This window comes from Mus musculus, chromosome 15 (genome assembly GCF_000001635.26).
Source record: "Mus musculus strain C57BL/6J chromosome 15, GRCm38.p6 C57BL/6J".
NCBI classification, from domain to species: domain Eukaryota; kingdom Metazoa; phylum Chordata; class Mammalia; order Rodentia; family Muridae; genus Mus; species Mus musculus.
In genome coordinates, this window is record NC_000081.6 from 12,220,699 (window position 1) to 12,235,738 (window position 15,040).

Sequence of the window (15,040 nt, forward strand, 5' to 3'; positions counted from 1 at the left end):
GGGACAAACTGAGGGACCTGTATGTATTGTGTGGTCTCAGTAAGCACAGGACTTGGCGGGGTCACATAAAGGCAGGGGTAGTCATAGAAGCATGCCACGCAACAGGATGATGGCCTACATAAGAGAGTGATAGGGGAAAGTAGATCTGGACATGTCATGAAAGCAGAGTATGGGACCTGAGATACAGCAGTAGTTAGAGCATGGCTCCCTAGATCCTGGATGGCTTGCTGAGTTAGCCAGATCCCACAGACGCTGTATTCATAAGAGGCAGATGTGTGTGGGGATGATACGTTGGCTTTGAAATGTGGCTTTAAAGGACTGAGGGAGATTCCAGTGTGAGTGTCCATGGGGCTCTTGGGGCATCTGGATCTGGAGCTGTGACAGTAGATCTTGCATGAAGAGCTGTTTGTGGATCATCATCCGAAAGCTATCGGAGTGGGAGCGCTCGTCCAGAGCGTATAGGGCTGGTGCAGAGGCGTTAAGGGACTTGAGTAAGAGTGTTGGCCAGTCTGCGGACAGCTAACCTCTGCCCGTTTGTCAGATCCTGGGTGTCAGTCTCCTTCATCCCTTTCTAAAGCCCGGTGTTATGGTTGGGTACACACCTGAGATCTCAGGAGGCAGGGCAGGAGGGTCAGAGTTCAGGGTCAGCCTCAGCTACAGCATCCAAGGGAGGCCAGCCGGGCTCTGTGTGGCCTTGTACCTGGTATTTCTTAGGCGCTCATCTCTTACGCTGTGGCAGAGATGTGTGCCGTGTTGTCTCCGAATCCTGTGCCTGCCTGCACTGGAGCAGGTCAGCAGTGTTGATGGGCAGAGGCAGCATCCCGGAGAGCAGATCCGCAGACAGGGGCAGGTTGGTTAAAGGTCAGAGCACAGCTTCAGGTATAGCTGAAGCTAAGGGCCCTCTGCGCTTTCTCTGGCTCAGTCTTCCTGTGAACAGTGAGAGCGTAAGGGAAGTTTACTGTCTTGAAAATTAAATGAAATGTGTAGGTGCACTTTTCTGTGGCTTTTAGTAACTGTTGTCTGAAGAGCCAACACTTTTTTTTTGTCTGAATATCATAACGAAAATCAACTCACTTTTTTCCTCCTCTTTTTTTCTTTTTTCTTTTTTCTCTTTGGTGTGTTGTGATGGCTAGTTTCATGTCAACTTGATACAGGATAGAGTCATTTGAGAGATGGGATTCTCAACTGAGAAAACGCCTGCATAAGATTTGTTTGTAGACAAGCCTGTAGTGTATTTCACTAGTGATTAATATGGGAAGGCCCAGTCCACTGTGGGTGGTGCCATCCCTGGGCTGGAGGTCCTGGGTTCTATAGGAAAGCAGGCTGGATAGAGCAAACTAATAAGCAGCATCCTCTATGGCTCCTGCTCCACATTCCTGCCCTGCTTGACATCCTGTCCTGACTTGCCTCAGTGATGAACAGTGATGTGGAAGCTAAGCCAAATAGACCATTTCCTCCTCAAGGAGTTTTTGGCCGTGGTGTTTTATCACAGCAATAGTAACACTAACTAGGACAAGTTTGTATATATGTTTGCATTTAGCTAGGCACATGTGTGTGTTTATGAGTGTGTGTGTGTAGGCCTGAAGTTAATGATAGTTGTCCTCAGTTGTTCTTTCATCTCATTCATTAAGATAGGAAGGCTCACCAGTTCAGCCAGCCTTGCTAGCTAATTGCTCTAGGGATCCCGTTTCCACCTTCCTCAGCTGGAATTAAAATTGAGCCACCACACCCACCTGGTATTTTAGGTGGATTCTGGGGCTCAAACTCTGATCCTCACCCTTGCATGGCAAGTGCTTCAATCACTGGGCCATCTCCCCTGCATTTGGTATTCAGGATACTCAGTTTTTCTCCGTTGTCAGATGTCCAGCACGGGGAACTGACTCCTCACTGGAGCCATGTGGTTTTACCACGCCTCAGAAACAGATCTGAGAAGGCAGACAGACAACTCTTATACCTCAGATCTCTGTGGCTGTGTCTCCTTTGGGTGACATTTCTCCGGCTCTCATCTTGTCTGGCATAGACATCGTGAGAAAGGGTATGCATGCTGAGCATGCATGGGGGTCTTGGATGCTGGGGTAGTGGCAGCTGCAAGCTCTAGGAACTGTTGATCTTCACAGTGGGAGCCAGAACAGATGCAACCAACTCCCTTTGATCTGTGAAAGAAAAGTCTCAGAAATCGGCAGGCTAATTTTTCATGCCCTTACCCTGTTTTTAAATTAAAACAAACAGAAAAGAGTGCCCATACACTGAGGTAAACATTGAAATTGGAAGCGAATGAAGTCCAGTCTGACCCTGCCCCTCTGGCTGGACCACTTTCATTTGGGTCTTGCCCTGATTATAATTGAGTCCATTTCACTGAAACTTAGCCCAGCTTTAAAAGGAGAGACACTGTGACCCCAGTGACAACGCTGTTCTGCTATTCTTTTATGCCATAATAGCAAGCTTTGTCCCTTTTTGAATGGAGAGTGACAGGCGTAGGACAGAGCACTTAGGTCATTTATAACTTAGACATGTGTTGACATTTTGTCTTCTTGAAATGGGTTAGCTTTGAAAAAGTCTGTCTTTGTAACCTGTAGAGCCATTTCTACTCAATTATTAGCAATCATACATTTTATTTCCTGCATATTGAACACGATAGTTAATGAGGTCAGTGAAGAATTGCATATTTTCCACGAGGAACTTTATGTCACAATTCATAGCTATAGGCTTTCACCGCTGACTGTGTCAGAGTTGAAGGTTAGTGTGGTCGAAGGTGCAGAGGCAGAAGAATCCTGGGCCTGCCTGGAAACCAAGAGAACAAGAGGCGGGTCATTGGCTGCTGTGGAATCTGGTTGTGAGACCCTGCAATGATGCCAGGTCTGTCTGCGGAGGCTGCCTTGCTGAAGTTCTCATGAACCTGCTTCATGAGTGACAATCTAGATTAGTGCCACACATGGCCTGGCAGTATTTAAGGGAGTGGTCTTTCCTTGGCATGCTGTGCCATGGTTAGAACATTTGGTGATGCCAGCCATACCATACCAGTGGCCACATTTCGCTGTTGGGTTTGTTTGTTTTGTTTTGTTTTTGTTTTTTTAAGATTTATTTACGTATGTAAGTACACTGCTGCTCTCTTCAGACACCCCAGAAGAGGGCATCAGATCTCATTACAGTGAGCCGCCATGTGGCTGCTGGGAATTGAACTCAGAACCTCTGGAAGAGCAGTCTGTGCCCTGAGTCTCTCTGAGCCCTCTCTCCAGCCCTAGCTATTGTTTCTTAGTCTCCCATTAAGCTTCTTATCTCTTGTTGATTTCAGAATCTGCTTGTTAAGAAACTTTTAAAGTTATTTTTCAATTCTAAATGTTATTTGAGACAGAGTTGTATTTGTAACCCAGGCTGGCCTACAGTTCACTGTGTTGTCAAGACCGGCTTCACACACTTATAGTTCCTCCTGCCTAGAGCTTCAGAAGGCTTGGATTTTAGTGAGTTACCATGCTTGGCTTTTAAATTCATATGTGTGTGTGTGTGTGTGTGTGTGTGTGTTAAATACATTATTTTTATTTTATATGTCTGAGTGTTTTGGCTGTTTGTGCATATGTTTACCATGTACATGCCGTACCCAAGAGGCTGGAAGGAGAAGTTAGATGTCTTGGGTCTGGGGTTCCAGACAGCTGTGTGCTGCCATGCTGGACTGAGACAGCTGTGCGCTGCCATGCTGGACTGATACAGCTGTGTGCTGCCATGCTGGACTGAGACAGCTGTGTGCTGCCATGCTGGACTGAGACAGCTGTGTGCTGCCATGCTGGACTGAGACAGCTGTGTGCTGCCATGCTGGACTGAGCCTGGGTCCTTTGCAAGTGCAGCAAGGGCTCCTAACTAGAGAGCCATATCTCCAGCCCCTTTATTTCAAATTTTTGAAACAGGGTCTCACTTGGTACCCAGGCTGCCCTTGATCATGTAATCCTCCTGCCGCTCCCTCCTAAGTACTGGAATTAGTTTACTTTGGCTGAAAATTAAAAATAAAATATAAGAAGTATGAACTCTCTACTTTAAAAAAAAGTTTTATTTTTTATTTATATGAGTACACTGTCGCTATCTTTAGACACACACTAGAAGAGTGCATTGGATCTTATTACAGATGGCTGTGAACCACCATGTGGTTGCTGGGATTTGAACTCAGGACCTCTAGAAGAGCAGTCAGTGCTCTTAACCGCTGAGCCATCTCTCCAGTCCTGGACTCTACTTTTAATTATTAATTAATTCAACAAAATCTTTTAAGTATTTACCATGCATCAGACCACTATTTGATTTTGGGGGCAAAACTTTCCCCACAGGGCTTATTGTCTTCAGGGAGATGGCTAATTATACGAGAGAGAGAGAGAGAGACAGAGAGAGAGAGACAGAGACAGAGACAGAGAGACAGAGAGACAGAGACAGAGAGACAGACAGACAGACAGACAGGAGGCTGGGGGGACCTGGCAACAGAGGTTACCCTGAGGAAATGGTTTTGCACTGAGCTACACAAAAACATTCTTAGTGGCAAATAGAGATAGGAAGCCAGTCAAAGCAGGAGGAAATGCCTGTGGAGACAGCTCCGGATGAGAGTGTGTGTGAGAGAGATGAATGGCCTGAGAGAAGATCGAGTGTCCAGTGTAGTGATGAGGACATGGCAGGAGGCAGACTGGTCACGAAGGTGTGGACCAGCTTGGACAGGGCTTCACATACTTTCTCCCAAGCCTAAATCAGAGCAGGCTGTGTTCTGAAAAGGCCTCCACTTGCCGGTGGAGAGTGGATCAGAAAGAAAGCAAATGCAAGCAGCCTAGTTGAAAGGTATTGTGTGGTGTGGGTAGAAATGAGGCTGCTACCTCCAATAGGATGGTCCTGTTAGACAGAAGACAGGAGCATGGACTCTGGGAACCCTTAAGAGGTGATACTGAGAGAATTGGATCCTGTTAGAGTGGCTGTTGGAGCTGGTTGGAGGAGGTTTAAAAGGGCACTCTTGGGATGGCCATTAGGCTGTGTGCAAATGGAAGCATTGCCTTGCCAGACAGTACATACACAACAGCTTTAACTAGGGTTGGAGCGCAGTGAACCATTGTACTCTCCAGAGTTGGGATGGCAACCAAGAGATTATTGCTTTACACATGGATTAAGTCCTCAGGCATCACTAGGGATCACTCCATCATCTGGTGTGAATGAAGCCCCAAGTTTCTTCCCCATACAGCCAGTGTCATTGTGGTCCATTACTTGTGAAGAGTAGGTGTGATAGTTAATTTGACTCAGTTTAAGTGGATTAAGAAATGCCTAGGAGATTAGTAAAGCGCACTTTGGGTGTGGTGGTGAAAAATTCTAGAATCTGTTAGATCATGGGACCTCTGACCCAATGAGTGGACTAATCTCTAGATAGATTTATTATATGATGGCATTTACTATATGAGGTGGTAGAAGACAGAAGGTGGGACTAGTAGGAAGTAGGTCACTGGTGGGTGTGTCCTCGAGGACTAGATCTTACTCTGGTTCCTTGTACAGTATTCTGTCTGCTGCTTGTCCATCATGGTGTAAATGCCTCTGCCCTGCCATGCCTTCCCACCCTGGTGACTGACAGTGACTGTGGGCTTATGTAAAACGCATCCTCCATTGAAGGTCTCAAGTATTTGACTAGTACAGCGGGTCTTCTTTTTTTTTTTCTTCATATTTTTCATCTTAGAGGCCTTCTCCTTGCCCCCAGCCCTCTTTTCTGATGGGCCCCATGTAGCTGTTCTTGAAGTAACTGAAGCTAGCTGAGGCCTTGCCCTCCTGAGTCTTCTGAGTGCTGAGATAACAGGCCTGTACCACACAGCCAGCTTCTGTGGGCACACTCTGTGGGACTTGATCTGATTTCAGGTGAGACTCAGAACTGCCTGACTGATCACCCTGTCTCCCTTTTCCTTACATTTCTCCGTTTGATACAAGAGACATGGTGGCATCCGCAAGAGCACTGAGTAGGTGAGGTTAGGTGCCTGAGCATGGATACCTGCTCCGCACACCAGTTGATGCCTTCATCTGTAGAGGAGATACTCTAATGGTTATTTCAAAAGCTATCTGTGAGGGTTAAATGAGCTAATCAATACAAAGCCCTCTAAACAAGCCAGGTACTTGTGACTCAAGAAACGGTCATCATCAATCCTGTCTCAGGGAGGCTGGTCCTGTGTTCACTTTGAAAGAGGACTGGAGGAAACATTGGCATTTGCAGATTGAACATCTCCCAGTCCATAGTGTCTACTGGGTCGTGACGCCATGGTCTAAGGAAGAGATTGTGTTTGTTCCTGTATCAGTAACAGTCCCATTTGCACAGCTTGTCGTCATTCGTCCGAAGGGTTGATGCCTACAGCTCATGCCTTGGCGTAAAACGGCCTGACTGGGAGGAGACGCACATGTGCAAATGTGTTCCTCGGGGTAGGCTCGCACGTAGCCCAGGCTGATGCCCATTTGTCCTTAGAACTTAAGTTGCTCTTTAAAACTCAGGTTCCTCGTCTGTGACGTGGAGACAGTGAGGAGAAGGGGATACTAATGGGGAGTAGATGTCTGGTATGAACGAAAGCTTTTAGATGTTGGCAATTTTGTCAGTTAAAGCATGCAGGTAAGTCTATCGACTGATTTGGGAGGACTTTGGTCACCGTGTGCAAAGTTCTACACATCTATTATTACTGCTCAGGTCTTAACAACTTTTGACAGCATTCCAAATAGGTATGGTCTCTGTGTGATCTAGATGTGGAGTGAACGGGGTGTTGGTGTAGCTGATTTAGTGTCCTGAGATGAGACTTGCATCTATTCGGTGATAGGATTATTTTCAACAGCAACTGCATCTTACTGTGTTCTGACCTTTGCTTTCCTGGCTCCCGTGCTGAGGAAGTGTGGTGAATACAGGCAGCTTCGGTAGGAAGTTGAGGAGGTTAGGAATCTGTTGCCTTTCTGCCATGCTCTTCTACATTGAAATCACCAAATGCTTCCTGAAGTATGTGGTTTCTGGGTGACTTTGTTGCTTTTGGGTTTTCCCAAGATTTTGAAATGAGATTGATTTTCAGTTACCAGCTTGGTGCCAATATCAAAATGTATTTAAAATTATTCCAGGGAAGAAGTCGGGACTTTTCTAGGTTAACGTACTAAGCACAGCTCTTCATCACACCAGGAAATGCTGTAGATAATTGATAGCATCCTTTGACCATCTTGTTGGCTCTGCTCTGTGTTTCAGAACGGAGACAGTAGGCCTTCCTTCAGGGGTCTTCCTTCAAAGTGTCGTTATCCCTCCTCTTCCCGTCCGTTGTTTCTTTGTTTTAATTGCTGAGGCTTGAGCAGTTTGGCCTTGTTTCAAGTCCTTATCGGGACCACTGAACCTCCTTTCCAGCCCAAGCCCCTGCTCCTCAACATGCACACATCACACTGACCCCGTGGTGGTTCTCGCGGTGCTGGTGTCAGCTGGCAGGCAGTACAGCTCTTCATTCCATCCCTCAGGCCCCATCTGTGAAAGGGGGACACTTGTCCCTGTCAGCTACAGCCCACTCGTGCTTCTGATCGAGCCCCGTGCTTGTTTGTTTGTTGTTTGTTGGAGAGAGTAAATTGTACGTGTTCAGTTTCCTCCTGCTTCCCTTGTCTTGTTTCCCATGGGAGAAAGCCCAGATAGATCCCTTAAGGAGGTGCACAAGTGATTTTGAGCCCTGTTTCACCTCTCACAGAATGGGTTGTCAGCTGTTTTACCTTCTCCTCCTGTCCTGTCTGCTTATGCACTTCATTTGCCATCTCTTAGGTGTGCCAGGCTCTTTCTGTGCCCTTGGTCCGTCTCCTGTAGTTTGGCGCCTTTCATGCTCACACAGCCCTGAAGCAGTGCCGTTGGGGGTGGCCTTCACAGTGCATTGCAAAGGCGTTTCCTACTCTATACTCTTTCCCATGCTGAATTACACTTTTCCTTTGATTCTCTGGTTCCAGCACTTGTCCAGGATTCATTTAAATGACCCGTTTTCTATAAATGTACACACACATTTCATCTACCTTGAGTTTAGTATATTCTACTTTAAGAATCTTCCAAGTCCTGGGATTTCAGACCAAGGCACCATACCCTGTCGTGAAAACATATTTTATTTTTGTTTTTATATTTTAAAATCATGTGTATGTATTTATTTTGTGGTGTGTTCATTTTTGTGTGATGATACTAATAAGAAAGTCAGAGGACAACCTGGTTGGAACAATTTTCTTCTACTGTATGGTCTTGGGACTTGAACTCAGGTCCTGAGGATTGGTAGCCAGTGCTTTTACCACTGAACCATCCAGCCCCACTGTTTTATTTTTTAAGACAGAGTCTCATATAGCCCAAGCTGGCCTCATGTTTGTGAAATAGACAAGAATGACCTTGAACAAGGTGATCCTCCTGCTCCCACCTCCTGAGTGCAGGGGTTACTGGCATGTTCTACCACAGCCTGTGGTACACATGCAGGCACATGTGCATGTGTGTGCCTGTGGAAGCCACAAATTGACACTGGGTGTCTTCTTCGTTGTCGTCGTTTTCTTTTTCTTTGCCTTCGTCTTTGTCTTCTCTCTCTCTCTCTCTCTCTCTCTCTCTCTCTCTAAGATTTATTTATTATAGCCAGGAGTGGTGGTGCACACCTTTAATCCCAGCACTCGGGAGGCAGAGGCAGGTGAATTTCTGAGTTTGAGGGCAGCCTGGTCTACAGAGTGAGTTCCAGGACAGCAAGGGATACACAGAGAAACCATGTCTCAAAAAACCAAAAAATAAAAAAAAGATTTATTTATTATATGTAAGTAAGTACACTGTAGCTGTCTTCAGACACACCAGAAGAGGGCGTCAGTTCTCGTTACAGATGGCTGTGAGCTACCATGTGGTTGCTGGGAATTGAACTCAGGACCTTTGGAAGAGCAGTCAGTGCTCTTAACCGCTGAGCCATCTCTCCAGCCCCACTGGGTGTCTTCTTTAGTTGTCTTTCATGTTATTTTTTTGAGACCGCCTTACTGAGCCCAGGCTTACATGTCTGGGTAGACTGGCTAGCCAGTAAGCCTCAGGGATCCTCCCATCTCTCCTCAGCACTGGGATTGCAGGTGCGTGTGTGCTGCAGAAGGGCCGCCGCGTCCTCATGCCTGTGCTGTAAGCACTTTACCAAAGGAGTCGTCTCTCCACATTCTCTTTTTGCTTGTTTGTTTGGTTTGGTTTTTGATGTGGGGATTAAATCTAGGGCTTTATGCATGTTAAACCACAGCTCCAGCGCCCTGAACATGTATTTTAAAAGTACCTCGTTAAAGGCTAGTTACTGGATAAATGTATTTGCTACCAAGCCTAAAGACCTGTTTGATCATTGGAACTTATATGGTGGGAAGAGAAATCCAGCCTCCAGCCGTTGTCCTCTGACCTACACACTCCCACTGTGCTTGTGCTTGTGTGTATACACACTCGATAAAGAACTGTAAAATCAATAGCTTGTTAACTAAAAGTTCCAGAGTGTATGTCATAGTTTGATGTGTATTCTGAAAGCATGCCTTCATTGTTATTTTGAGCCCTTAAAGAAAGAAAATCTTTTGCTCTGGTATTTATTTGTTTACTTATTTATTTTTAGGAAATTCACACAGATGAAAAGGAAGTAACAGAGAAGGAAGTCACTCTTCACTTGTTGCCAGGTAACGGCCATGTTATCAAGTCTCACATATAGCTTGAGGCCAGAGATAGATGACATCATCCCTAGTGTTGCTATATATAAACGCCTTTGTTTTCATCCTCTTGCACATAACAGTAATGATGTATCGTAACCAAGATGTCAAGGTCTTCAGTAGCTACACACCTGGCTCTGGGGTTACAGCATTTGGAAAGAATTTTCCTTGTTTCCCTTTCCTCCAACCTGATGGTAATAATGGGAAATTCTCACTCCTTTCACAATGCAGTGGGGCCTTTTTGGCATCATGCGTTTTTTTCCTGGTCTCCAATGCAGAACGTCCCATGCCCTGGGAGGATCCCATGGCCTGCATGCTCTCTTGCTGCTCTCAGAGATCACAGCTGGCTGGGGCTCCCAGCACGGGGCAGGGGCGGGGAAGCGCACCTGTGTGTCTGCTGGTGGAGTTCAGCACGGGCACCCGAGATGTTGAGGCACCGGGGCTTTGCTCTGAGTCATTCATTATGAAGGAGCCTGGATTGGTTGACTGTTTTTGAGACAGAGGAGAGTGGCTAACGCTCATATGAAATTTTAATTGCTTCTGAGTTCAAGAACAGAGACTTCTGGATGGTGTAGCTCCCTCTTATGTGGAAAGTCTTGCCTCTGGTATACTTTGTCCCATTTTTTTCCCAGTCCAAAATCATTTCTTTTTCTAAGTGTTTTGTTTATTTTGAAACTAGGTTTGGAATTTCGCAGGCTGGCTTGGGATTTGTGGCCCTCCTGCCTCTGCCTCCAGAATACTGGGTTCACAGGTGTGCATGCTGTCCTTGTTTTTCTTGTAATGTGTATTTTTCTGTAACAAGGATGCCTGACTTTTCTTTTAGACATTTAAATCATGGTTTAAAATTTCAAAGGCCTTTTTCTTTAATGATGGTCTCAACTTTTATTCATCTCTCCTAAGGTTTTTCCCCCTCCTTGGAATTATAGATTCTGAAATTAACCTCTATTTTTGACTTGATGTTAAGTATATTTTTCCACCTTATAGCAGCCTCTTATAAGACAGGTAACTTCCCAGTCCCTTAGCCTAAAAAGCCTTTCAGACCCCAGCTGCGTGTCGGTGTCTGGTCTGGACAAGGTGGTCAGACAGCAAGTGCTGCATGCCGTGTTGCAGAAGGTCTCAGCAGATGTGCTGTGGTAGCCGCTGCACACTGGTTCCCCAGCTCCAGTGTGTGACTGTAAGATGAGGCACAAGAAGCCTTATCCACTTACCTTTCACCTTGACCATAACTAAGGTACTTTTCCTGGGACTGTCTTAAGCCCCAAACCGGCCCCAACTTGATTGTTTTCTTCAAACACTGGTCTCTCTGGAGGCTGACCGAATAACAGCGCCATCTTCAGGGGTTTCCACAGTGCTTGAGCTGCAGATACCGCCTGCTTGAATGCAAAGAGGAAAGAGTCTGAGAGGCTGAAAGCTTAGTCTTCATCTTCTTTTTGAAAGCTAGATTAAATGAATTTTTAGCCAACAAGTGAATTCAAAAGTGAAGAAAGCCAGAGGGAGATCCCGTGGGAATGATGGTTGTCTGCTGGGTGACAAGAAAATTCCTTTGTTTTTGTTGTAAAGTTTTCTCTCCACTTCTGCATGTCCTTTCCTATCCTTACGCAAACACCAGCAGAATTTCTCTGCTTCCATGGAGCAGAGGCTGCTCTCAGCCCTAGTGTGTTTTGGCTGTAGAGTCTGTCTTCAGGAGCTGTAGTTTCTCCTGTGGGTGGGTGCCTACAGGTGGAGCACGGGAGGGTCTCAATGGAAGGTGGCCCATTGAGAGGAAACACTGAACGAGGAGAGTCACTCCCCACCCCACCTCACCCCATGGCTGCCTTTTCCCTCTCATCCTCAATACCTGAGACATGGGCGCTCAGGCTTCAGCATCCCCAGCCGTCCAAGAAAGCTCCCCGGGAGCGTACACAGAGGAATGGCACAGCTGGAATCCCAGCAGAGCTGGCCAACCTGCGGCCTTTGCTTCACTCAGAGTGTCATTGCTGAGTCACCTGCTCTGTAATGAACACAAGAGAAGGCAGCCGAAAGCTGGGGCAGGGGTGTGAAGAGGGAAGGCTCCCCCAGGCTACACAGTGAGCTCCAAGCCATCTGTGTAATATAGTGAGACCCAGGCTCCAAACGAGCCACACAGAAGAGGCTTGAGGCCAGTATGAGCTGGGTGGATGAGAGGTCAGAAGGTCCCAAGGTGAGGCTGGCCCTGAGCCATTCGGTGACTCTCCCGCTCAGCGTCACTTTCTCTCCTCAGTTAGCAGTCCCTGCTCCTCTGAGTGAGCTGCTGTCAAGGCTGAGCTGCAGTGTGTTTGTCCTGTGTAAACAGCGGGAGAAACTTCGTGTTCACATTCCGTGCATTTCCTTCCCTGAGGCCTCTGAGGAGAGCTTGCTTTGGTTTTCCATCAGGTGAACAGCTGCTTTGTGAAGCCAGCACAGTCCTGAAGTATGTGCAGGAAGATTCGTGTCAGCGCGGCGTCTATGGGAGACTCGTGTGCACTGACTTCAAGATTTCCTTCCTGGGGGACGAGGACTCGGCCCTGGATAATGGCGGGGTATGTGTGAACTGCATTTGCTGCGTGGGAGGGAAAGTGCAGGGGAGACGCCATTGGTTTCCCTGCAGCTTCTCCCTCCTCCCAACAAACACAAAAGACCAACGTCTCCTGTAGTGGTCTGCTCTTGCCCTTCAAGGGCTCCTTCCACCAGGAGGACCCCTTAGAAATACCACCTGTACTTCATGACTCCCTTGCTCTTGCCCTTATAAGTTGACACCATCAACTCTTTCCCGATTCCTTCTGCACTCAGCACAGCTTGAGTCACTTGTTGGAATAGCCCCACACACAGTTCCTCATGGTTCCTCTCTGCTAAGCACTTTCACAGATTCGGGAACTGAAGGCTGTAGTGAAACTGACCAAGAGCATAGCCTTTGAGCTTGCCTTGTTTCTGTCTGATCTGAACCTAGTTGCAGGGTCATGGTGAGACTTGTGTCTACTTAGGAGTGAGCTGTAGGAGAGGAACAGCTGTGCCTCCCAGTGAAACCCTGCCAGGGCCCTGCCGGACTGACCCCGAGTATCGGCCCTGGGCCCTCCTGCTTTGTATGTAGCAGCAATACTGCCGAAGCTGGTCTCTTGCACTGCCGTCTGTTGCAGAGCCTGGCTCCTAGTCCTGAGCAGAAGCAGCTTTGCCAAAACCCATGACCCTCCCAGCGCTTCCCACAGCTTCTCAGGGGGCTCTGCTTCACCTGTTTGCATTTGTATGCAGAAATACTGTCAGGGCCTCCCTTGACTTGGGGCCCGGTGGGCTTCCTGGGTGCAGTCCAGAAGTGGCGTGTTCTTCCTGGGTTGAAACAGCTGCTACCCTGGGGTTGCCTTGCATGTTCTGCAGCATCCCTGTCTTTGGGGGATGCAGATGGCTGCGTCAGTTGCGCTCCATGCCCAGTGGAGAACAGTGATGGGACGGAGTCATCCTTATTTCTGGTTGGTTTTTCTTTTCTTTCTCCCTTTTTAGGAAGCTCAGTTTAAGAATAAGATCATAGGAGTAAATGACGTGCCACTGCACTGTGTGGATCAGATTTATGGAGGTGAGTGTCTCCTTTCCTTGTCTGCCCCAGAATGTAGAGTTTAAATAATGATGCTATTTACAGCCTGTTAAAGTGTTAGGTAAGATGCTTTGTGTCAGGCAGCCTTGTAAATGGTTACGTGCAGCTTGATGTAGCTTGTGCTTGGGTTACGTGGTCAGAAGTGAGCACGCTGGTCGGGACCCTCTTCCCTCCCGCTGTTGTATCCTTGTCTTGCTTCAGATGTGTTTATGATTGTGAAGGTCAGAGGACAGCCTGCAGGAGCTGTTTGGTTTTCTCTTCCTTTTGTGCTGTGGGTCCTGGGGATCACGCAGGTCCTCAGGGTTAGTGGCAGGCTCCTTTACCCACTGGGCCATCTTGTTAACTCAACTCCTTTTTTTTTTTTTTTTTTTTTTTTTTTTTTGAGATAGTTTTTGTTTGTTTGTTTTAATGGAGCCCTCTAGCCTCAACCTTATGGTCTTGCCTCTGGCTCTTACTCCTGAGTGCTGAGTTTTCAGGTGGAAGCCACCTCTTACCTGAAGCCTGTTTTATCTATTACTCCACATAAAACTTCTCTGGGTTAAATGTTGATCAGACGAGGCTCATTATATACACGTAATGGGGATATGAGTGGCACACACTCTATGCTTATGTGGCAGTGTCCTTTGAATTTGAATCTAGCCTGGTCTATAGAGTGAGTTCCAGGATAGGACCCACACACATACACACACTGCTGACTTAATAAGACTGTCCTTCCAAGCCTTGCCCTGTTTTCTGTTCTCCATTTTGGGGTTCAGGACATTTTCAGAAATTGTTCAGCCTGGGTTGAAACAGCTGGTACTCACAGGATTTGATATTCACAGAATATGGTATTCTCAACATGAGTCGGTGCTGAGTGAGGACAGGCGTTGGAGCAGGGAGGGAAGTGTCAAGAGGGGCTCTAGTCCTGAGTGTAGGAGGTGACTGGCATGAGAATGCGTTCCAGCATGCTCCTCCATCCTTTATGATCGCAGCTTTTGCAGTTTTGCAGCTTTCCCCTTTTAAATATTTATTAATTTTTAAATTTTATATACGTAAGTGTTTGCCTATATGTGTATGCACCACATGCATGCCTGGTACCTGTGAAGTGCATGTTGGAACTTCTAGAACTGGAATTACAAATGGTTTGTGAGCCTCCCTCCATGTGGGTCCTGGAAACCAACCCTGTCTTCTGGAAGAGCAACAATGTTCTTAACTTATCTTCCCAGACTCAAGGTTTATTTGTGTGTGTGTGTGTGTGTGTGTGTGTGTGTGTGTGTGTGTGTGAGAGAGAGAGAGAGAGAGAGAGAGAAAGAGAGAGAGAGACAGACAGACAGAGAGACAGACAGACAGACAGAGAGAGAGAGGCAGAGAGAGAACACACTCCAATCTATTCTCTGGAGCTGGAGCTACAGGCAGTTGTGAACTTATTGACATGGATGTTGGGATGAGCTGTGATCCTCTGAAAGAGCAAGTAGTGCTCATAGCTGCTGAGCCGTTTTCAGTCCCATCAGAGATAAGTTTTCTTCATGCTGTTGGAGTCTGGCCTTAGGTTTACTCTAGAGAAATAAAAATCCTACGGGAAGCCAGACCCAGCTAGCACTTTGGAGGCAGAGGCAGGTGGATCTCAGAGTTTGAGGCTAGCCTTATCTACAAAGTGAGCTCCAGGATAGCCAGGACTACACAAGGAAACCCTGTCTTGAAAAAAACCAACCAGCTTACTCTCTTACTCTTGTGTCTCTCTCCTGCCTCTTGCCCTCTTGCTCCTCCTCCCTTCCCCTCTTCCCTTCCCTTCCCCCCCCCCCTCCACGTGGTCAT

At 47.0% G+C, this 15,040-nt stretch overlaps 1 protein-coding gene across 4 annotated transcripts in view; it reads left to right on the forward strand.

Moving 5' to 3' along the window:
* The window catches only part of Mtmr12 (myotubularin related protein 12), a 67,271-nt gene that overhangs the window by 15,729 nt on the left and 36,502 nt on the right, over window positions 1-15,040 (forward strand). For all 4 annotated transcript variants that reach the window (XR_001781539.2, NM_172958.4, NM_001356498.1 and 1 more), the window contains exons 2-4: window positions 9,576-9,636; window positions 12,058-12,203; window positions 13,156-13,228. Coding sequence is in view for 2 of the 4 variants with exons in the window: in NM_172958.4 (NP_766546.1) it covers window positions 9,576-9,636; window positions 12,058-12,203; window positions 13,156-13,228 (280 nt within the window). In the remaining 2 variants the exon portion in view is untranslated. The remainder of the gene's footprint in view (window positions 1-9,575; window positions 9,637-12,057; window positions 12,204-13,155; window positions 13,229-15,040) is intronic.